Raw genomic sequence first — 23,989 nt, 5'->3', positions numbered from 1 at the left:
TCATTATCTCATTATCTCCAGCCAACCTCATGTTCATTATCTCATTATCTCCAGCCAACTTCATGTTCATTATCTCATTATCTCCAGCCAACTTCATGTTCATTATCTCATTATCTCCAGCCAACCTCATGTTCATTATCTCATTATCTCCAGCCAACCTCATGTTCATTATCTCATTATCTCCAGCCAACCTCATGTTCATTATCTCATTATCTCCAGCCAACTTCATGTTCATTATCTCCAGCCAACTTCATGTTCATTATCTCATTATCTCCAGCCAACTTCATGTTCATTATCTCATTATCTCCAGCCAACTTCATGTTCATTATCTCATTATCTCCAGCCAACCTCATGTTCATTATCTCATTATCTCCAGCCAACTTCATGTTCATTATCTCATTATCTCCAGCCAACCTCATGTTCATTATCTCATTATCTCCAGCCAACCTCATGTTCATTATCTCATTATCTCCAGCCAACCTCATGTTCATTATCTCATTATCTCCAGCCAACTTCATGTTCATTATCTCCAGCCAACTTCATGTTCATTATCTCATTATCTCCAGCCAACTTCATGTTCATTATCTCATTATCTCCAGCCAACTTCATGTTCATTATCTCATTATCTCCAGCCAACCTCATGTTCATTATCTCATTATCTCCAGCCAACTTCATGTTCATTATCTCATTATCTCCAGCCAACCTCATGTTCATTATCTCATTATCTCCAGCCAACCTCATGTTCATTATCTCATTATCTCCAGCCAACCTCATGTTCATTATCTCATTATCTCCAGCCAACCTCATGTTCATTATCTCATTATCTCCAGCCAACTTCATGTTCATTATCTCATTATCTCCAGCCAACTTCATGTTCATTATCTCATTATCTCCAGCCAACTTCATGTTCATTATCTCCAGCCAACCTCATAGTTTCACCTCGGAATTTGACGAATTATGGATTAATGTTGATTCTTTACGCATTAATTCCGCGTAGTTACAAGGTTCATTCATTACATGGTTAATTCTGCATGGTTAATTCATTACAGGGTTAATTCCACGTGGTTACAGGGTTAATTCTGTTTGGTTACAGGGTTAATTCTGTTTGGTTACAGGGTTAATTCCGGATGGTTACAGGGTTAATTCCGGATGGTTACAGGGTTAATTCTGGATGGTTACAGGGTTAATTCTGTTTGGTTACATGGTTAATTCTGCATGGTTACAGGGTTAATTCTGCATGGTTACAGGGTTAATTCTGGATGGTTACAGGGTTAATTCCGTTTGGTTACAGGGTTAATTCTGGATGGTTACAGGGTTAATTCCATTTGGTTACAGGGTTAATTCCGGATGGTTACAGGGTTAATTCTGGATGGTTACAGGGTTAATTCTGGATGGTTACAGGGTTAATTCCGCGTGGTTACAGGGTTAATTCTGCATGGTTACAGGGTTAATTCCGGATGGTTACAGGGTTAATTCCGGATGGTTACAGGGTTAATTCCGGATGGTTACAGGGTTAATTCTGGATGGTTACAGGGTTAATTCCGCATGGTTACAGGGTTAATTCCGCATGGTTACAGGGTTAATTCTGGATGGTTACAGGGTTAATTCCGCGTGGTTACAGGGTTAATTCAGCGTGGTTACAGGGTTAATTCCGCATGGTTACAGGATTAATTCCGCGTGGTTACAGGGTTAATTCCGCGTGGTTACAGGGTTAATTCCGCGTGGTTACAGGGTTAATTCCACGTGGTTACAGGGCTAAAACAAAAGGGTTAGTTTAGGTATTAATTCTGAGTGGTTAAGGTTAGGGCTATGGTTTGGGGGAAGGTTTAAAACAAAATAAGTTTCCATCAAGTATCATGAAGTATTCTCCCGGCTTGTTAGAGCATTGTGGACTGCTGTGGTGCAGGGGTCTAAGCAGCATGCTTGGTCTGACCGCGCTTCGCCTCCGAGCATCATGAGTTTGTGCCAGTGCTCGGGAAATGGTTTCTTATGGTAAGTGGAGAGGTAGGAATATATCGACGTCCCAAGGACCTTTCCAAACGTCTGACATCTAATGCTATATCTATTGACCAGTCTGCTCCAGCACAATACCAGTGTCTACGTACCGTATGCTATTTCTATTGACCAGTCTGCTCCAGCACAATACCAGTGTCTACATACCGTATGCTATTTCTATTGACCAGTCTGCTCCAGCACAATACCAGTGTCTACATACCGTATGCTATTTCTATTGACCAGTCTGCTCCAGCACAATACCAGTGTCTACATACCGTATGTGAAAACGGCGGATTTCTATATTTTATAGAAAAAAAGATAAAAGTTCTACCCGACAACATCATCAAAAGTTTAAAAACAGAGATGTTCAAAACACGTAGAGATTCCCAGTGACCCGGGGAGTAAGGAATGTCCTCCCTCTGGCTAGAAACACATTTATCTTACTGTTTAATCCTACCCTGTGATGTCACAGAGAAGCACTTTTTTGTTAGGATCTTTCTTCTTCTCTTTTTAACCGCAGATCCTAGAAACACACCGTTTTCACATGTAGACACTGGAATGGTGCTGTAGATGAGGAACATGTAGACACTGGAATGGTGCTGTAGATGAGGAACATGTAGACACTGGAATGGTGCTGTAGATGAGGAACATGAAGACACTGGAGTGGTGCTGGAGATGATGAATATGAGGTTGAAAAGTGGCGGAATTGCCCTTTAAGTCGCTATGCTGTGACTCCAGCCAATGTCTCTAACCGACAGCTAGGTAAATATTTGATCATTTCTTTAAGTCATACCAGTAGCTCAACCGATACGAGTCATTAATAGACCTTTAACATTTCTGAGGAGACTACAGTCACAGCGATTACAGCCCCTCCGCCCCACGTTTTCATTTCTGAGGAGACTACAGTCACAGCGATGACAGCCCCTCTGCCCCACGTTTTCATTTCTGAATGATCACGTCTGGTTTCCCTTGGAAGGGTGAAATGAGTGGGGCTGAACAACTAGGTGTTTGAGGGCATTGTCTTCCGACAGGTGGCGTCATTCTAACGCGACAATGTGTTGCCAGTTGCAGACGGCCGTCGTAAGACAACGGCAAGAGGGCTGAGGCACGGCAAGAGGGCTGAGGGCTGAGGCACGGCAAGAGGGCTGAGGGCTGAGGCACGGCAAGAGGGCTGAGGGCTGAGGGCTGAGGCACTGCAAGAGGGCTGAGGGCTGAGGCACTGCAAGAGGGCTGAGGCACGGCAAGAGGGCTGAGGCACGGCAAGAGGGCTGAGGCACGGCAAGAGGGCTGAGGCACGGCAAGAGGGCTGAGGCACGGCAAGAGGGCTGAGGCACGGCAAGAGGGCTGAGGCACGGCAAGAGGGCTGAGGCACGGCAAGCAACTGAAGCGAATAGTTTCCCCCTCCATAAATACATTGTTGCTAATCCTTTCACAAGAACAAGATACATTTCTGTGTTTTACATAACCTTATCCTACATTTCTTTTCTATACGTTATTATAAACAAATCACAACATGTTGACTGACATGGTCTTCATCAGATGAGCACATTCATATTTTTTACCTTTATTTAACTAGGCAAGTCAGTTAAGAACAAATTCTTATTTACAATGACGGCCTTAAGAACAGTGGGTTAACTGCCTTGATCAGGGGCAGAACAACAGATTTGTACCTTGTCAGCTCGGGGATTCGATCTCGCAACCTTTCGGGTTACTAGTCCAACGCTCTAACCACTAAGCTACCTGCCGCCCCAATATTAAATCACATTGACTTTTGGTGTCACAGGACAATAGTATCGTAAATAATTACAATAAAGGATTTTTATTTACAATATGAAAAATAAAAATCCAACTGGTATTCCTTTATAATACTGCACATTCTCTTCTGTACATAGTACAACAGGGTTACAGAAGACACATTTCACGTGGACTAATAAAATATATCTCAGCCCTCAGTGGGTCTCCTACCCTTGTATCACGAACTTAATTTCATTTCATTGAACATCAATCAACATTGCAGTTTGTGTGCCAGATTTAGCCAGCCCGTTAGCTAGTTTTCAACTGAAGTCAATGGGCAGATGGATAAAAACATTGTTCTGTAAAAATAAACATTTCATGGAAACAAAAAACAACATTTAGTCAAACGTTGTGTGTAGATGGAGGCTGATTGTCCTTCACTCCTTTACCAATGACTTGAGAGTGTCTGAAGGACATATAGGGAGCTGTGTAACCTGTCACTCCTTTACCAATGACTTGAGAGTGTCTGAAGGACATATAGGGAGCTGTGTAACCTGTCACTCCTTTACCAATGACTTGAGAGTGGCTGAAGGACAATCAGTCCCCATCTATACTCAGTGTTTCACTAAAAGTTGTTTTTGTTTTTACATGAAATTCATGTGAAATGTTTATTTCAAAAGCAATGTTTTTAATCAATCGTCCCATTGACTTCAGTTGAAAACTAGCTAACTGTCTGGCTAAAATTGAGGCTCTCACTGAGAAAGCTTATTGACTGAAAGTGCTTGTGCGTATTGGAACAATGCAGGGGGGTTTCCAACCACAGAAAACTACCCTTTTAACTTTTCTTACTATACGGTGCATATGTGTATTTCAGGGTAAAACCCTCACCAACCTAACTGGAATAACTAACAGCTGCTTCTTGGAAAATGAGGGGGGCTCATCTACGTCACCTAGGTGTCTGAGGAGACGTGTCTGAGGAGACGTGTCTGAGGAGACGGTGCACAAAGCAAGAGCACAGTTGAAACAACATGAAAGGGTGAAATGGGTGGAAAATGGCTGAACCAGCTAGGTGTTTGTGAGATGTCACAGCAAGAAGAGTTGAAGCTAGCAGTTGTTCCCTCCATTAAAACAACTATAATCCTTATTTCACCTCTATTTAAACAGGTAGGCTAGTTGAGAACAAGTTCTCATTTACAACTGTGACCTGGCCAAGATAAAGCAAAGCAGTTCGACACATACAACAACACAGAGTTACACATGGAATAAACAAACATACAGTCAATAACACAGTAGTAGAATAAAAAAAAGAAAGTCTATATACAGTGTGTGCAAATGGCGTGAGGAGGTAAGACAATAAATAGGCCATAGTAGCGAAGTAATTACAATTTAGCAGATTAACACTGGAGTGATAGATGTGCAGATGGTGATGTGCAAGTAGAAATACTGGTCTGCAAAAGAGCAAAAAAGTAAATAAAAACAATATGGGGATGAGGTAGGTAGATTGGATGGGCTGTTTACAGATGGACTATGTACAGCTGCAGCGATCGGTAAGCTGCTCAGATAGCTGATGTTTAAAGTTAGTGAGGGAGATATAAGTCTCCAGAAGAACAACTTAAAAATTCTCTCTTGCTTACATTGTATTTGACATCAGGTATTTTTCACAAATACAGTATTTTTGTGTCCCACATTGTCCACCTCGTACTTCTTTCACTGCAGGTGTCTCATATACCGTAAGCTTAGCACAGTCCTCTTCTTCTGACCCCGCACCTCTCTTCAGCCTATGAGAAGAAACACAGGCAATTATTATCAGAAACATTCTGGATTTCTTCATGCCCTAAATGTTCAAATCTCCGTCATACTTTTCAATCGATGGTGAAATGTCTTACCGTGTCGATATCTCCTTTGTGTTGTTCGGAGACAAATCAATCCAGACTCCCTCCAATTTCTTAGCACTGACCACTTCAAGGAGAAAGGTCTATTGATGTAGAATAACATAAACGGTAGAATCATACTTTTGGTTTTTTTCTCCATATTTGGCCTCTTAGAATTTGATGTCTCTGACTGAAGCTCAGTCACACATTGCAGACACACACACACCGTACACACCTGTTCCTCTTCGCTGTTTATGGTCACCAGGTCCAATCCCTTCCTTTGACAGTAAGGTCTGCTCTCATCCCAGGACTTCATCTCAGTAGAGATGTAGTACAAACTGGAGTTTATATACTTCCACCCTTCTGTAGACAGATTACATACAGAGCAGAAGATTACATACAGAGCAGAAGATTACATACAGAGCAGAAGATTTGTAAGGGTGTTTAACTGGCGGTAGAGAAGTCAGACGCAGGAGAGCAAAAACGGTGTTTCCAACGGCGCAGTTTAATAATAAAAACCCACCGGAAAACAGAACAATAAATCAATGGGTACAAAACCCAACGCACACCAGACATAATGTGCACAAACACTTACAATAAACAATACCGGACAAGGGGGGGGAACAGAGGGTTAAATACACAACATGTAATTGATGGAAATGAAACCAGGTGTGAGGGAAGACAAGACAAAACAAATGGAAAATGAAAGGTGGATCGGCGATGGCTAAAAGACCCGTGACGTCGACCGCCGAACGTCGCTCGAACAAGGAGAGGGACCGATTTCGGAGGAAGTCGTGACAAGATTAGATACAGAGTAGATATGATCACTAAAGGCAGAAATCCTTTTCTGAAATACAATACTTTACAAGTCAGTTAAGAACGTTACTCTTATTTTCAATGACGGCCTAGGAACAGTGGGTGGACTGCCTTGTTCAGTGGAACAGTGGGTGGACTGCCTTGTTCAGTGGAACAGTGGGTGGACTGCCTTGTTCAGGGGAACAGTGGGTGGACTGCCTTGTTCAGGGGAACAGTGGGTGGACTGCCTTGTTCAGGGGAACAGTGGGTGGACTGCCTTGTTCAGGGGAACAGTGGGTGGACTGCCTTGTTCAGTGGAACAGTGGGTGGACTGCCTTGTTCAGGGGAACAGTGGGTGGACTGCCTTGTTCAGGGGAACAGTGGGTGGACTGCCTTGTTCAGTGGAACAGTGGGTGGACTGCCTTGTTCAGGGAATAAGTGGGTGGACTGCCTTGTTCAGTGGAACAGTGGGTGGACTGCCTTGTTCAGGGGAACAGTGGGTGGACTGCCTTGTTCAGTGGAACAGTGGGTGGACTGCCTTGTTCAGTGGAACAGTGGGTGGACTGCCTTGTTCAGTGGAACAGTGGGTGGACTGCCTTGTTCAGGGGAACAGTGGGTGGACTGCCTTGTTCAGGGGAACAGTGGGTGGACTGCCTTGTTCAGGGGAACAGTGGGTGGACTGCCTTGTTCAGGGGAACAGTGGGTGGACTGCCTTGTTCAGTGGAACAGTGGGTGGACTGCCTTGTTCAGGGGAACAGTGGGTGGACTGCCTTGTTCAGGGGAACAGTGGGTGGACTGCCTTGTTCAGTGGAACAGTGGGTGGACTGCCTTGTTCAGGGAATAAGTGGGTGGACTGCCTTGTTCAGTGGAACAGTGGGTGGACTGCCTTGTTCAGTGGAACAGTGGGTGGACTGCCTTGTTCAGGGAAACAGTGGGTGGACTGCCTTGTTCAGTGGAACAGTGGGTGGACTGCCTTGTTCAGGGGAACAGTGGGTGGACTGCCTTGTTCAGTGGAACAGTGGGTGGACTGCCTTGTTCAGGGAAACAGTGGGTGGACTGCCTTGTTCAGGGGAACAGTGGGCGGACTGCCTTGTTCAGGGGAACAGTGGGTGGACTGCCTTGTTCAGGGGAACAGTGGGTGGACTGCCTTGTTCAGGGGAACAGTGGGTGGACTGCCTTGTTCAGGGGAACAGTGGGTGGACTGCCTTGTTCAGTGGAACAGTGGGTGGACTGCCTTGTTCAGGGGAACAGTGGGTGGACTGCCTTGTTCAGGGGAACAGTGGGTGGACTGCCTTGTTCAGGGGAACAGTGGGTGGACTGCCTTGTTCAGGGGAACAGTGGGTGGACTGCCTTGTTCAGTGGAACAGTGGGTGGACTGCCTTGTTCAGGGGAACAGTGGGTGGACTGCCTTGTTCAGGGGAACAGTGGGTGGACTGCCTTGTTCAGGGAAACAGTGGGTGGACTGCCTTGTTCAGGGGAACAGTGGGTGGACTGCCTTGTTCAGGGGAACAGTGGGTGGACTGCCTTGTTCAGTGGAACAGCTGGTGGACTGCCTTGTTCAGTGGAACAGTGGGTGGACTGCCTTGTTCAGTGGAACAGCTGGTGGACTGCCTTGTTCAGTGGAACAGTGGGTGGACTGCCTTGTTCAGGGGCAGAACGACAGATTTTTATCTTGTCAGCTTGGGGATTCGATTTTGCAACCTTTGTGGTTACAAGTCCACCGCTCTAACCACTAGGCTACCCTGCCGCCCCACTTGACAAATTATCGACAAAGCTACAAAGGAGAGATGGTTTTGTGGTAGGATGTTTAGGTGTGGTGCTGCGAAAAAAAGATATATATATATATATATATATATATATATATATATATAAATACTGAGAGCTGAACTTACCCTGCTTTAAAATCACATTCAGTAGAACGCTGTAGTTCTCTGATTTCAGAGACTTAATCTTTTCTCTCTCTGCTGCACAGGTTTCATTATTTGACTGCTGTCTCTGTGCAGTTTGATTGTGTTTCTGGGCAAACAGGCTTATGACAGCCACGGTACACCCCACTACTACCACACACAGCAGGAGTGCGTGGTGTCTTCTGAAGCATGTAGAACCTGAGGTGGACACACAAACACACAATTGATTGTTTCAGTGCATGTAGTAATGTTGAAAGTTGAAGTGAAGATTAAATTCAACTGTTGGAGAACAGTTTTTTTTTGTTTGTTAAAAGCCTCAGGGACCAATCACAGTGGGGAATACAAAACCGAACACGATGTGATTGGTTAAGTGAGTTGGGGAATTCTGACCAATTGTTTTTAACATAGACTGACCAATAACGTGTCATACATATTACTTTGTACTAACCAATGGAATATGTATACATGTTTTCAACGAGGGAATTTGATTTAAGCTGCCCCGGGTTGAACCGGGCTATGGCCCGTTGCGGGAGGCGCGCCCTGCTCAAATCGAATGGTAATCTTCGACGCTCAGTCATATTGTCAACAATGAAGCCAGCGTTCAGAAACATACATCTATTTTCCTTAAAATATGTTCAAATTCTGTGGTAACAACTGTTGAAAAATCGGCGTGCTCGCTTGCTACCCAGGTGGTTGTTATCGTTGCTAAATCCTCCATGCAACAACTAGCGTCCCGCATGGGACATTTCCTTTCGGAGGACAGCCGGAGGCAAAGTCATTCATATTTATGAGTTTAGGTCAGGCGGTTGGTTGAGCCTTCTTGGGTGTGTAACGTCACACTGTTTAGTTTGCTCGATCCAGCTTCAGTTTAATTAATTGGAAAATAAATCAAAAGCCTCACCAACTAGCTACCAATCTATTTCAGTTTCACTATCCAAGCATTCATAAAACGAGTTCACTAGTTGTTTATTTTTTACAGTTACACAAACTGTCTGTTGCTTGATATGAGCAAGTCAACGCAAACATATCAAAGAACATCCTTGCTTAGTTGGCTAGTAACGTTAGTGTCGCTGTTGATATCCTATGGCGGGTCGTGATTTGTGAAGTTAACTAAAATAAAAAGGGGTTTGTTCCCTTTTCCGTGATGGCAGCCTCCCGAAATCAACATCCGCCATTCATCTAAACAACTATGTATAGGGTTATTCCATAGTAGCCAGGAAGTCGTTTTGGGGTGAGGAAGACAGATTTAATTGTAATTTTTTTTTGCCCTTCGCAACATCGGTCCTCTAATCCAGGACTAGTAAAGGCCCAGTGCACTACTTTTGGGAAAAAAAATAATTATTTCAAAAAAATCGTTTAAAAAAAAAAAAAAGTCATATATTTTATGATTTTACAGGTGGTGCTTCGGCACCCCTACTTCCCGCAGTTATGGGTTATTCCAAGTTTCAATATGGTCTTTAATTAGTGTTAGTTTAAACAGTGCTGATTAACAGAAACAGTGTTGTATTGCTTCCGTCCCTCTCCTCGCCCCAACCTGGTAGGGGACACATCAACAACTGACACCCCACGAAGTATCGTTACCCATCGCGCCACAAAATCCGCGGTCCTTGCAGAGCAAGTGGAACAACTACTTCAGGTCTCAGAGCGAGTGAAGTCACCGATTTTTAAATGATATTAGCGCGCCCCACCGCTAACTAGCTAGCCATTTCACACCGGTTACATATGGCGTTTATTTGATACTTTTCAGTTATTTATCCCTTTTGCACTTGTCAGTCATGCTTGTATGTTAACATATTGATCTCTCTTGTATTTCCCCAGTAAACCACAACGTTATCCTGCTACCTTTCCCCGTGTGCTCCTGTGATTGTGTGCAATAAAACCCCACTATTCCTGCTTCATCTCCTCATTTCCTCTGTATTCTCATCGATGCGGCATGGTGGCGTTTTGAACTCTGAACTCTTTATATAGTCTTTTCTATACTATTGTTGCGTAGATGGTACATTTTAGGTTTTCGACATATTACAAACTGTTTCTGCGTATTGGTTATTGATTTGGACACTTTAAAACTGTTTTGACACTGGGCTATTTATCAATGTGTTGTCAACAGGAAGCAACAACGGCATTTATTTACATTTTTAGAAATATTAATTGATCTTTCAACATTCATTTCTAATGGTATTGTACTTTAATCAGGTAAAAACTGATGAATGAGTCCAAAAAGGTGATGTGACTGATGGATTCATCACCAAAACGGGTTTACCCAAAACTGGTTTGCCGAATTATCCGCACCATTTGAGAAAGAAATTGATAGCTGCGACCCATAGAGCTAAATCAACAGTACAAAACCAAATATATTGATCCGTTTTAAGCAATCGATCTAGTGTCATCGTGTTGACTATACACGTTTATACTAACACCACCAATCTGAGGTAAAAATGATGGGTAATGTAGTAAGAAAAACACATCGACTACTGTCCCCACCGTGGAAAGTAGCGTAATATACATTAATTAGATATGGCAACATAATTCAATATCTTCATTTACGATGATAGTAGAGTGTCTGTGCAGCAGGCTGAATGTTAGACGTCCCTACTATACGTTACTTACCTGAGAGGTGTGTTCGGTTGCACGGTGCCGGTAAGGACTCCTGGTCTCCTTCGGTGAAGACCATTGGACCATTGCAGCTGCTGTAAATGGGATTATCAAATTTCCCCTCCTTCATCATCAGCCAGTTTTGTTTCGACCGCAGCAGTAGAGCGAGGGACGAGTTTCTGTTATCGTGTCTGTTGCGTCTCCTTATGTAGCAGTCTATGTACTTTTGGTTTCTCTATGAATCTGATGGGTCTATTATAGAAATCAGAGATCACCTAGTTTACAAGAAAGAATCAACGATATGTATGCCTATTATAGAAGCCAGTGATTTTTTATTTATTTATTTTACCCTTATTTGACAAGGCAAGTCAGTTAAGAACAAATTATTATTTACAATGACGGCCTAGGAACAGTGGGTTAACTGCCTTGTTCAGGGGCAGAACTACAGATTTGATCACGTGGTTTACAAGAAATAAATCTATTTCCACAATTCCCCGGCACTTGTAAATATGCTACTTCAATTCGTTTGAGTAGCTTATCCTATTTTTATTCATTGAGTGTGCTGTTTTAATCCACTTAAATGCATTGTGAGTAGTGAACCCGAAATTAAGCATTTTGTTGCACATGTGTAGACTATATGACAAATACTCTAACGAGGAACAAAAGCTGTTCCACAGAAACCATAGCCCTTCTCATAAGGACTATATTTAAATGTATTAATATGGTTTTGGTTTCTCTCTGTGTTTTCGCTGTAGGTGTGATCGAGGTGTCAAAGCAGCATATATACAGAGCCTTGCAAAAGTATTCATACCCCTTCACATTTTATAGTGTTACAAAGTGGGATTCAAATGGATTTAATTGTATATTTTCGTCAACAATCTACACAAAATACTCTGTAATGTAAAAGTGAAAGAATTTGTTCATTTTATTTTTAAGATTGATATAAATTAAATACCTAAAATATAGTTGTTCCATAAGTATTCAGCTCCCTGAGTCAATAGATGTTAGAAACACCTTTGGCAGCGATTTACAGCTGTGCATCTTGGGTAAGTCTCTACACACTTGGACTGTACAGTATTAGCCCATTATTATTTTCTTAATTCTTAAAGCTCTGTTGTTGGAGATGTTGGAGATCATGGCTAGACAGCCATTTTCACATCTTGCCATAGATTTTCAAAACTAACTTGGCCACTAAGGAACGTTCACTGTCTTCTTGGTAAGCAACTCCAGTGTAGACTTGGTCTTGTGTTGTAAGTTATTGTCCTGCTGAAAGGTGAATTCCTCTCTGGTACTTTTATAGGAAATTTCTCATGACTCGAACACTTCCGTAAACTGATGACTGTAGGCACTGTGTCAACAGCCTGGGAACCCCCTCTAACTTTCTATGTCATGGAAACTTCCACTTTCATTATAACATGCTGTTCTTGTAAATCATAACCCTCCCCCCCAAACACACACACACACGCACATTTCCTGACTGTTAACTCACTCACTCTCACCCTCTCAATTCAATTTCAATAAACAAAAGTGAAATAAACACAAAAAAATGTAATCTCTCTCTATCTTTCTGTGTTAGGTACGTCAGTGAGCTGCGGTTGGTGAGGGTCCATGGGTCAGAGGGCGGGATCTATACCTTCCAAGCCAATCATGAGGATGCCTCTGTCAATCAATCATTCCCAGTCTATGTGAACAGTACGTTCTGGTTGTTTGTTTTTGCATGATGTATTTTCACACTCTTTTTGAATGCTTACAGAAAATTCTCTTCTCTATGTCTCCCCCCTCTTACTCCCCCCTGCTGTCTCTCTCTCTCTCTCTCCTCTCTGTCTCCCCCCCTCTTACTCCCCCCTGCCGTCTCTCTCTCTCTCCCTCTCTATGTCTCCCCCCTCTTACTCCCCCCTGCCGTCTCTCTCTCTCTATGTCTCCCCCCTCTTACTCCCCCCCTGCCGTCTCACTCTCTCTCGCTTCTCTCTGTCTTCCCCTCTCTTACTCCCCCCTCAACCCCCCCCCTCCCGCCGTCTCTCTCTCTCTCTCTCTCTCTCTCTCTCTCTCTCTCTCTCTCTCAGGTAAGCCTGTCATCATTTCCCAGGAGGGACCAGTTGATGGACAGGTGCGCTGCGTTGCCGCCGGTTACCCGGCCCCTAAAATCACCTGGTTCTACTGTGAACTCCCCCACACACGGTACGGGACAAAAACACACACCGCCATAGTCACTACTGTCATTTCTGTGTGTGATGCTAAATTGCATTGACATCCCTTGTATCCCAGTAAGTAATATATACAGAGATGTGAGAGTGAACAAGTAACCTAAACAGTTGTTTAAAAGCATAGTTACAATACATAGCTAACAGCACTGTTAAAATCATGTGCTTTTGTAACACCAAAACTAGTGACAACTGAGCTGCCACCAACTCGAAGGAGAAGAAACTTGAACTTTGCTGAAGTATTGAAACCCATCATCTGTTTTGAAACATGACATGGTGTGTTGTAACACGGCTTAATCAACGGTTGTGCAACACCTTGCCAGGGACTGGAGCACTACCGGAAAAGGTTGAAAACACTATTTTGGTGTTTCAAATCCTGTCTAATGCAGAGTTAGATACCTTCTTCTGGAGGATTTTAATGTTTAACATTGATCAAAAATCAAATCAAAATCAAATCAAAATCAAATCAAATTTATTTATATAGCCCTTCGTATATCAGCTGAAATCTCAAAGTGCTGTACAGAAACCCAGCCTAAAACCCCAAACAGCAAGCAAAGCATGTGAAAGAAGCACGGTGGCTAGGAAAAACTCCCTAGGAAAAACTCCCTAGGAAAAACTCCCTAGAAAGGCCAAAAACCTAGGAAGAAACCTAGAGAGGAACCAGGCTATGAGGGGTGGCCAGTCCTCTTCTGGCTGTGCCGGGTGGATATTATAACAGAACATGGTCAAGTTGTTAAAATGTTCATAAATGACCAGCATGGTCAAATAATAATAATCATAGTAGTTGTCGAGGGTGCAACAAGCACGTCCGGTGAACAGGTCAGGGTTCCGTAGCCGCAGGCAGAACAGTTGAAACTGGAGCAGCAGCATGGCCAGGTGGACTGGGGACAGCAAGGAGTCATCATGCCAGGTAGTCCCGAGGCATGGTCCTAGGGCTCAGGTTCTCTGAGAGAAAGAAAGAAAGAGAGAAAGAGAGAATTAGAGAGAGCATATTTAAATTCACACAGGACACCGGATAAGACAAGAGAATACTCCAGATGTAACAGACTGACCCTAGCCCCCCGACACATAAACTACTGCAGCATAAATACTGGAGGCTGAGACAGGAGGGATCAGAAGACACTGTGGCCCCATCCGATGATACCCCCGGACAGGGCCAAACAGGCAGGATATAACCCCACCCACTTTGCCAAAGCACAGCCCCCACACCACTGGAGGGATGTCTACAACCACCAACTTACCGTCCGAAGACAAGGCCGAGTATAGCCCACAAAATCTCCGCCAAGGCACAACCCAAGGGGGGGCGCCAACCCAGACAGGAAGACCACGTCAGTGACTCAACCCACTCAAGTGACGCACCCCTCCCATGGACGGCATGGAAGAACACCAGTAAGTCAGTGACTCAGCCCCTGTAATAGGGTTAGAGGCAGAGAATCCCAGTGGAAAGAGGGGAACCGGCAAGGCAGAGACAGCAAGGGCGGTTCGTTGCTCCAGCCTTTCCGTTCACCTTCACACTCCTGGGCCAGACTATACTTAATCATAGGACCTACTGAAGAGATAAGTCTTCAGTAAAGACTTAAAGGTTGAGACTGAGTCTGCGTCTCTCACATGGGTAGGCAGACCATTCCATAAAAATTGAGCTCTATAGGAGAAAGCCCTACCTCCAGCCGTTTGCTTAGAAATTCTAGGGACAATTAGGAGGCCTGCGTCTTGTGACCGTAGCGTACGTGTAGGTATGTACAGCAGGACCAAATCGGAAAGATAGGTAGGAGCAAGCCCATGTAATGCTTTGTAGGTTAGCAGTAAAACCTTGAAATCAGCCCTTGCCTTAACAGGAAGCCAGTGTAGGGAGGCTAGCACTGGAGTAATATGATCACATTTTTTGGTTCTAGTCAGGATTCTAGCGGCCGTATTTAGCACTAACTGAAGTTTGTTTAGTGCTTTATCCGGGTAGCCGGAAAGTAGAGCATTGCAGTAGTCCAGCCTAGAAGTAACAAAAGCATGGATTAATTTTTCTGCGTCATTTTTGGACAGAAAGTTTCTGATTTTTGCAATGTTACGTATATGGAAAAAAGCTGTCCTTGAAACAGTCTTGATATGTTCTTCAAAAGAGAGATCAGGGTCCAGAGTAACGCCGAGGTCCTTCACAGTTTTATTTGAGACGACTGTACAACCATCCAGATTAATTGTCAGATTGAACAGAAGATCTCTTTGTTTCTTGGGACCTAGAACAAGCATCTCTGTTTTGTCCGAGTTTAAAAGCAGAAAGTTTGCAGCCATCCACTTCCTTATGTCTGAAACACAGGCTTCTAGCGAGGGCAATTTTGGGGCTTCACCATGTTTCATTGAAATGTACAGCTGTGTGTCGTCCGCATAGCAGTGAAATTTAACATTATGTTTTCGAATGACATCCCCAAGAGGTAAAATGTATAGTGAAAACAATAGTGGTCCTAAAACGGAACCTTGAGGAACACCGAAATTTACAATTGATTTGTCAGAGGACAAACCATTCACAGAGACAAACTGATATCTTTCCGACAGATAAGATCTAAACCAGGCCAGAACTTGTCCATGTAGACCAATTTGGGTTTCCAATCTCTCCAAAAGAATGTGGTGATCGATGGTATCAAAAGCGGCACTAAGATCTAGGAGCACGAGGACAGATGCAGAGCCTCGGTCTGACGTCATTAAAAGGTCATTTACCACCTTCACAAGTGCAGTCTCAGTGCTATGATGGGGTCTAAAACCAGACTGAAGCGTTTCGTATACATTGTTTGTCTTCAGGAAGGCAGTGAGTTGCTGTGCAACAGCTTTTTCTAAAAATTTTGAGAGGAATGGAAGATTCGATATAGGCCGATTGATCTACAACAGATGTGTCAAACTCATTCCACGGAGGGCCAAGTGTCTGCAGATTTTTGCTTTTTCCTTTCAATTTGTAATGAACACGAGGGAGACAGAGAGCTGGTTTCAAGCGCAGGGCGCAGCAGGTGTTTAATGTAAAGGACCTCAGGAGGAGGCAGGTAGCTGGGTCCAGGGGCAGGCAGAAGGTCATACACAGGGGTTCCAAAAGGCAACAGTACAGGCAGGGAAAAGGCTAATAACGTCGTCCGGGAGATCAGGCAATAGGTAGATAACAGGAAATCCGATAGGCTAAAGTACAGGCAGGGAATAGGCAAAAGGCGTCATTAGGGAGGCAGGCCAAAACTATCATACACAGGGGGAGTAAATCACAGGGAAACCCAGTGCTCCGAAGAGAAGTGTGTCAAAAACAAACAATACCTCACAGTGATGGGGTGCAAAGAACTGAACTAAATAGTGTGTGATAATGACATACAGGTGTGTGAACAGGTGATCAGAATTCAGGTGATTGGGATCTGGAGAGTGAGCTGCGTTCAGGGGATCTACCTGTATGGGAGTGTGAGTTGGAAGCAGACGTTACACAATTAAGCCCTAGACAACCAGGTGAGGGGAGTTCCTTACGGAGCCCTAGACAACCAGGTGAGGGGAGTTCCTTACTGAGACCTAGACAACCAGGTGAGGGGAGTTCCTTACTGAGCCCTAGACAACCAGGTGAGGGGAGTTCCTTACTGAGCCCTAGACAACCAGGTGAGGGGAGTTCTTTACTGCGACCTAGACATCCAGGTGAGGAAAGTTCTTTACTGAGACCTGGACAACCAGGTGAGGGGAGTTCCTTACTGAGACCTGGACAACCAGGTGAGGGGAGTTCCTTACTGAGCCCTAGACAACCAGGTGAGGGGAGTTCTTTACTGCGACCTAGACAACCAGGTGAGGAGAGTTCCTTACTGAGACCTAGACAACCAGGTGAGGGGAGTTCCTTACTGAGACCTGGACAACCAGGTGAGGGGAGTTCCTTACTGAGACCTGGACAACCAGGTGAGGGGAGTTCCTTACTGAGCCCTAGACAACCAGGTGAGGGGAGTTCCTTACTGAGCCCTAGACAACCAGGTGAGGGGAGTTCTTTACTGAGCCCTAGACAACCAGGTGAGGGGAGTTCCTTACTGAGACCTAGACAACCAGGTGAGGGGAGCTCCTTACTGAGACCTAGTCAACCAGGTGAGGGGAGCTCCTTACTGAGACCTAGACAACCAGGTGAGGGGAGTTCCTTACTGAGACCTAGACAACCAGGTGAGGGGAGTTCTTTACTGAGCCCTAGACAACCAGGTGAGGGGAGTTCCTTACTGAGACCTAGACAACCAGGTGAGGGGAGTTCTTTACTGAGCCATAGACATCCAGGTGAGGGGAGTTCTTTACTGAGACCTAGACAACCAGGTGAGGGGAGTTCCTTACTGAGACCTAGACAACCAGGTGAGGGGAGTTCCTTACTGAGATGACCAGTGGTTAACACCAGGTGAGGGAGTTCCTTACTGAGACCTAGACAACCAGGTGAGGGAGTTCCTTACTGAGACCTAGACAACCAGGTGAGGGAGTTCCTTACTGAGACCTAGACAACCAGGTGAGGGGAGTTCCTTACTGAGACCTAGACAACCAGGTGAGGGGAGTTCCTTACTGAGCCCTAGACAACCAGGTGAGGGGAGTTCCTTACTGAGCCCTAGACAACCAGGTGAGGGGAGTTCCTTACTGAGACCTAGACAACCAGGTGAGGGGGACTGAGACCTAACTCCTTACTGAGACCTAGACAACCAGGTGAGGGGAGTTCCTTACTGAGACCTAGACAACCAGGTGAGGGGAGTTCTTTACTGAGACCTAGACAACCAGGTGAGGGGAGTTCCTTACTGAGACCTAGACAACCAGGTGAGGGGAGTTCTTTACTGAGCCCTAGACAACCAGGTGAGGGGAGTTCCGTACCCGCAGACATTCGGCTCTCTGTGGAATGAGTTTGACACATGTGATATACACTATGTATCTGACCATTGTTGAGCACAGTGCCAAGTCCACCAGCAGTAACTAGATGTTTTACAGCAAGCGTTGCAAGATAATCTATTTGCCTCTACCATTAAAAGTTGAAAATGTGGTAATAGGTGGTCTCATCATTGAACGTCATTTTGCCTGACGCTTTTGATATCCGTTCATCACGATCCATTACACCTCAACAAGCTGCTTAATACTCACATAGAAATAAAATTTTCTTCCTTTAAACATGCCAACAACACTGGGTCAATTACCACTTCCACCTGTCACACTGTCATTCCTTCTCTGTCACTTCCTGTTTTTAATCTGTCTAAATAAAACATTGAAGAAATTAAGGTGAAATTCCACAATAAATATTCTCCTTATGCCCTTATCACCAATCAATATTTAGGCTATAAACCATTAGCATTTCTTAACCATTTGATTGTTTGGGTGTTTCAGAGTACTTCTTTTCTGTTTTAAAACACTTTCTGTGTATCATAATACTGACATTGGGTTTTTCATTCTAACACCCTCAAAACACCAGATCTCTGGTTAAGTGACATTGGGTTTCCGTTACACCAGATCTCTGGTTAGGTGACATTGGGTTTCCATTCCAACCCCCTCTATACACCAGATCTCTGGTTAGGTGACATTGGGTTTACATCCCAACCCCCTCTATACACCAGATCTCTGGTTAGGTGACATTGGGTTTACATCCCAACCCCCTCTATACACCAGATCTCTAGTTAGGTGACATTGGGTTTCCATTACACCAGATCTCTGGTTAGGTGACATTGGGTTTCCATTACACCAGATCTCTGGTTAGGTGACATTGGGTTTCCATTACACCAGATCTCTGGTTAGGTGACATTGGTTTTCCATTACACCAGATCTCTGGTTAGGTGACATAGGGTCTCCATTACACCAGATCTCTGGTTAGGTGACATTGGGTTTCCATTACACCAGATCTCTGGTTAGGTGACATTGGGTTTCCATTACACCAGATCTCTGGTTAGGTGACATTGGGTTTCCACACACCAGATCTCTGGTTAGGTGACATTGGGTTTCCATTACACCAGATCTCTGGTTAGGTGACATTGGGTTTCCACACACCAGATCTCTGGTTAGGTGACATTGGGTTTCCATTACACCAGATCTCTGGTTAGGTGACATTGGGTTTCTATTCCAACCCCCTCTATACACCAGATCTCTAGTTAGGTGACATTGGGTTTCTATTCCAACCCCCTCTATACACCAGATCTCTTAGTTAGGTACAGTAGGCTACTTTTAACGGTTTCATTACACAATCGTGGTGTTTTGAGTCTTTCCATGTGTCCAGTGTAAGAGCATCCTAACAGTGTGTTTAGGTTTTCATGTGTGATTCTGTGCATCACCCTTTCTCAAATGTGGCTTGTTTTCATTCTTCAGGGTTTGAGTCAGACCTGGGACACCAGGTGAATCTCTGGCCAATCAGGTAACAATAATCAGTTAATCAACCACTCCCCCCCCCCAGGTGTTCCCACCTGACCAACGCCAGCCAATGGGAGCAGCGGGAGGTTGCCACGGTAACGGTATCAGACTCGGCCTTCGGCAGCAGCGAGGTGGAGAGCCGACTGAACGTCACGAAGGGAGACACACACACACACTACCACACATTGGAGTGTGTAGCGACCGTGCAGGGCGAGCAGGCTTACACACTGTTCTCCATCAGCGGTGAGATATAACACACACACACACACTCAGTCTCTGTAGTGGACAGGTGTGTGTGGATGTAGGGCCATATTGAGTGGGATTACAGAATGTTGAGTGTGCAGGTCCTGGATTAGACATGGACACTAATCTAATGTAATCTCACATAAACATACCACTGCTGTCTCCTCTCTGTGTGGCCGGTGGGGTTGGACTGCAGCTCATACCACACCACAATAACACACTGCATATGTTCATCATGGAAAACAGAAAGTCTGCAACTCAATATTAGGAAGGTATTCTTAATGTATACTCAGGTTATATAGAGTTTATGTTGTGTGTGTGTTCTAATGTTTATACGTGTGTGTGTGTGTGTGTGTGTGTGTGTGTGTGTGTGTGTGTGTGTGTGTGTGTGTGTGTGTGTGTGTGTGTGTGTGTGTGTGTGTGTGTGTCCATACAGAGCGCACTGTGCCCCATAAGCTCTTCACCCCCCTGCTGACTGGTGTGGTTGTTACAGCTGTAATACTGAGCATCATACTGGTGGTTCTCCTCTACAAATACCTTCAGGTACTATACCCTGTTATAGACTGACTGACTGACTGGCTAACTGACTGTCTGGCTGACTGACTGGCTTACTGACTGGCTAACTGACTGGCTGACTGGCTGGCTGACTGACTGGCTAACTGACTGACTGGTGTGGTTGACTGACTGGCTGACTGACTGACTAACTGACTGACTGGCTGACTGACTGACTGGCTAACTGACTGGCTGGCTGACTGGCTAACTGACTGACTGACTGGCTAACTGACTGACTGGCTAACTGACTGACTGGCTAACTGAATGACTGGCTAACTGGCTAACTGACTGACTGACTGGCTAACTGACTGACTGACTGGCTAACTGACTGACTGACTGGCTGGCTGGCTAACTGACTGACTGGCTAACTGAATGACTGGCTAACTGACTGACTGACTGGCTAACTGAATGACTGGCTAACTGACTGACTGACTGGCTAACTGACTGACTGACTGACTGGCTAACTGGCTGGCTGGCTAACTGACTGACTGGCTAACTGACTGACTGGTGTGGTTGTTACAGCTGTAATACTGAGCATCATACTGGTGGTTCTCCTCTACAAATACCTTCAGGTACTATACCCTGTTATAGACTGACAGGCTGACTGTCTGGCTGACTGAATGGCTGGCAGACTGACTGGCTAACTGACTGGCTGACTGAATGGCTGGCAGACTGACTGGCTAACTGACTGACTGGCTGGCTAACTGATTGACTGGCTAACTGACTGACTGACTGGCTGGCAGACTGGCTAACTGACTGACTGACTGGCTGGCAGACTGGCTAACTGACTGACTGACTGGCTGGCAGACTGGCTAACTGACTGGCTGGCAGACTGGCTAACTGACTGACTGACTGGCTGGCAGACTGGCTAACTGACTGACTGGCAAACTGACTGGCTGGCAGACTGGCTAACTGGCTGAGTGACTGACTGGCTAACTGACTGACTAACTGACTGACTGACTGGCTAACTGACTGGCTGGTCATCATGTTATTGATCCCCTCATGTTTAACACCATATTTTTGGTATATGTACTATATTTTAATCATGTTCTCTAATGTATTTATTATTGATCAATATAAATATTGACCCCCCCAACAGAAACCCAAATTCCAGATGATTATATGTGATTATACCATGGTTTTGTTAAATACTCTTTTCTGAAGTTAATTCTAGAGCGGGCATTATTTCCCTATAACGCACGGTATATCAGCACGGTAGAATTCAATGGCAAGTTCATAATTACGTGTTCTATAATTACATGCTGCTTTTTAAAACAAAAGTCGAATTGAAAACAGTATTGGTATTGTTTTAATTTGATTTTCATAAAAGCAAATTAAGACTGATGTTTTGGTTAGCTAAACTAACAAGTCTGTTTGTTTGGTTACCACGGCAACTACTGTAACGTTAGCTATCTAGTAAGCTTGCTAGCTACTTCAGTTTATGTTGAAAACATTTCAACCTGCAAATTAACACGTTTTTTTCATGCCAAATGTGTTAAATTATAGCCATGGTATGAAAGGGTTATAATCAACTCGGGTTTCTATGCGTTCTCTGGAAAATATTGCAACTCGGTGGAAGGTCAGTTCCGGTATCGCGTCGGTGGAAGACACCTTCTAAGTCGTCGTTCATTATTTTTTCGAAAGAAGACAAATCCCCTTGTTGATTATCATTGACTTCATCAGGTTATTAAATGTATTGATCATTGACCCCCCGCCGCAACAGAAGCCCAAGTTCCAGATCCAGTGGAAGGTGATTGACAGTATCCACGGCAACAACTACATCTACATCGACCCCACCCAGCTGCCCTACGACCCCAAGTGGGAATTTCCCCGGCAGAAACTACGCTTTGGTACGACACACACACACACACACACACACACACACACACACACACACACACACACACACACACACACACACACACGAGCATGCAAACACACACGGGCACACAACCATGCAGGCAGACACACACACACACACACACACCAGTGTTGGGGTAGGTACACAGTATTTTTTAACATTTACATTTACATTTAAGTCATTTAGCAGACGCTCTTATCCAGAGCGACTTACAAATTGGTGCATTCACCTATAATATCCAGTAGAACAACCACTTTACAATAGTGCATCTAAATCTTTTAAAGGGGGGGGGGGGTTAGAAGGATTACTTTATAGTATATTACCTACATTACATAGGCCTATAAACCAACACAAGTAGCTTAATAATGACAGATGCACAATCTACTCACAGGAGGTTGGTGGCACCTTAATTGGGGAGGACAGGCTCATAGTTATGGCTGGAGCTCGTAGTTATGGCTGGAGCTCGTAGTTATGGCTGGAGGTCGTAGTTATGGCTGGAGCTCGTAGTTATGGCTGGAGCTCGTAGTTATGGCTGGAGCTCGTAGTTATGGCTGGAGCTCGTAGTTATGGCTGGAGCTCGCAGTTATGGCTGGAGCTCGCAGTTATGGCTGGAGCTCGTAGTTATGGCTGGAGCTAGTAGTTATGGCTGGAGCTAGTAGTTATGGCTGGAGCTCGTAGTTATGGCTGGAGCTCGTAGTTATGGCTGGAGCTCGTAGTTATGGCTGGAGCTCGTAGTTATGGCTGGAGCTAGTAGTTATGGCTGGAGCTCGTAGTTATGGCTGGAGCTCGTAGTTATGGCTGGAGCTAGTGGTTATGGCTGGAGCTAGTAGTTATGGCTGGAGCTAGTAGTTATGGCTGGAGCTAGTAGTTATGGCTGGAGCTCGTAGTTATGGCTGGAGCTCGTAGTTATGGCTGGAGCTAGTGATTATGGCTGGAGCTCGTGGTTATGGCTGGAGCTCGTGGTTATGGCTGGAGCTCGTGGTTATGGCTGGAGCTCGTGGTTATGGCTGGAGCTCGTAGTTATGGCTGGAGCTCGTAGTTATGGCTGGAGCTAGTAGTTATGGCTGGAGCTCGTAGTTATGGCTGAGCTCGTAGTTATGGGCTGGAGCTCGTAGTTATGGCTGGAGCTAGTGGTTATGGCTGGAGCTAGTAGTTATGGGCTGGAGCTAGTAGTTATGGCTGGAGCTCGTAGTTATGGCTGGAGCTCGTAGTTATGGCTGGAGCTTCGTAGTTATGGGCTGGAGCTAGTGATTATGGCTGGAGCTCGTGGTTATGGCTGGAGCTCGTGGTTATGGCTGGAGCTCGTGGTTATGGCTGGAGCTCGTAGTTATGGCTGGAGCTCGTAGTTATGGCTGGAGCTCGTAGTTATGGCTGGAGCTCGTAGTTATGGCTGGAGCTCGTAGTTATGGCTGGAGCTAGTGGTTATGGCTGGAGCTAGTAGTTATGGCTGGAGCTAGTAGTTATGGCTGGAGCTCGTAGTTATGGCTGGAGCTAGTAGTTATGGCTGGAGCTAGTAGTTATGGCTGGAGCTAGTAGTTATGGCTGGAGCTCGTCGTAGTTATGGCTGGAGCTCGTCGTAGTTATGGCTGGAGCTCGTCGTAGTTATGGCTGGAGCTCGTCGTAGTTATGGCTGGAGCTAGTAGTTATGGCTGGAGCTAGTAGTTATGGCTGGAGCTCGTAGTTATGGCTGGAGCTAGTAGTTATGGCTGGAGCTAGTAGTTATGGCTGGAGCTCGTAGTTATGGCTGGAGCTCGTAGTTATGGCTGGAGCTAGTAGTTATTGCTGGAGCTAGTAGTTATGGCTGGAGCTAGTAGTTATGGCTGGAGCTCGTCGTAGTTATGGCTGGAGCTCGTCGTAGTTATGGCTGGAGCTCGTAGTTATGGCTGGAGCTAGTAG

At 44.9% G+C, this 23,989-nt stretch overlaps 2 protein-coding genes across 4 annotated transcripts in view; one reads left to right on the top strand and one right to left on the bottom strand.

The window, feature by feature from the left end:
- LOC115190784 (mast/stem cell growth factor receptor kita) overlaps window positions 1-23,989 on the top strand; it is a 64,375-nt gene that overhangs the window by 16,581 nt on the left and 23,805 nt on the right. Inside the window, exons 7-12 of one of the 2 annotated variants that reach the window (XM_029748851.1) lie at window positions 12,471-12,586; window positions 12,958-13,072; window positions 19,481-19,680; window positions 20,117-20,158; window positions 20,740-20,804; window positions 21,956-22,082. In XM_029748851.1, coding sequence (XP_029604711.1) covers window positions 12,471-12,586; window positions 12,958-13,072; window positions 19,481-19,680; window positions 20,117-20,158; window positions 20,740-20,804; window positions 21,956-22,082 — 665 coding nt within the window. Of the gene's footprint in view, window positions 1-12,470; window positions 12,587-12,957; window positions 13,073-19,480; window positions 19,681-20,116; window positions 20,224-20,739; window positions 20,805-21,955; window positions 22,083-23,989 lie in introns of both variants that reach the window. The other variant, XM_029748850.1, reaches the window with a different exon arrangement.
- LOC115190800 (C-type lectin domain family 4 member F-like) lies at window positions 5,349-11,048 on the bottom strand. 2 transcript variants are annotated; one of them, XM_029748880.1, is made up of 5 exons: window positions 10,910-11,048; window positions 8,288-8,500; window positions 5,836-5,963; window positions 5,616-5,704; window positions 5,349-5,507 (listed from the first exon to the last, which is right to left on the bottom strand). In XM_029748880.1, exons 1-5 carry the CDS (start codon window positions 11,025-11,027, stop codon window positions 5,360-5,362), a joined length of 696 nt encoding a protein of 231 aa, XP_029604740.1. In that variant the 5' UTR covers window positions 11,028-11,048; the 3' UTR covers window positions 5,349-5,359. The 2 variants fall into 2 exon arrangements, with proteins under 2 accessions (XP_029604740.1, XP_029604741.1); XM_029748881.1 differs by lacking the exon at window positions 8,288-8,500.

This window comes from Salmo trutta, unplaced genomic scaffold (assembly GCF_901001165.1).
Source record: "Salmo trutta unplaced genomic scaffold, fSalTru1.1, whole genome shotgun sequence".
NCBI lineage: Eukaryota > Metazoa > Chordata > Actinopteri > Salmoniformes > Salmonidae > Salmo > Salmo trutta.
This window is presented reverse-complemented; position numbering and strand designations above follow the sequence as displayed.

Coding starts and splice junctions, on each gene's coding strand:
- LOC115190800 (XM_029748880.1), bottom strand. CDS start 11,027: ATGATGAAGGAGGGGAAATTTGATAATCCCATTTACAGCAGCTGCAAT. Junction 8,501..10,909: donor CAACCGAACACACCTCTCAG/GTAAGTAACGTA, acceptor TGTCCACCTCAG/GTTCTACATGCTTCAGAAGA. Junction 5,508..5,615: donor ACAAAGGAGATATCGACACG/GTAAGACATTTC, acceptor TTCTTCTCATAG/GCTGAAGAGAGGTGCGGGGT.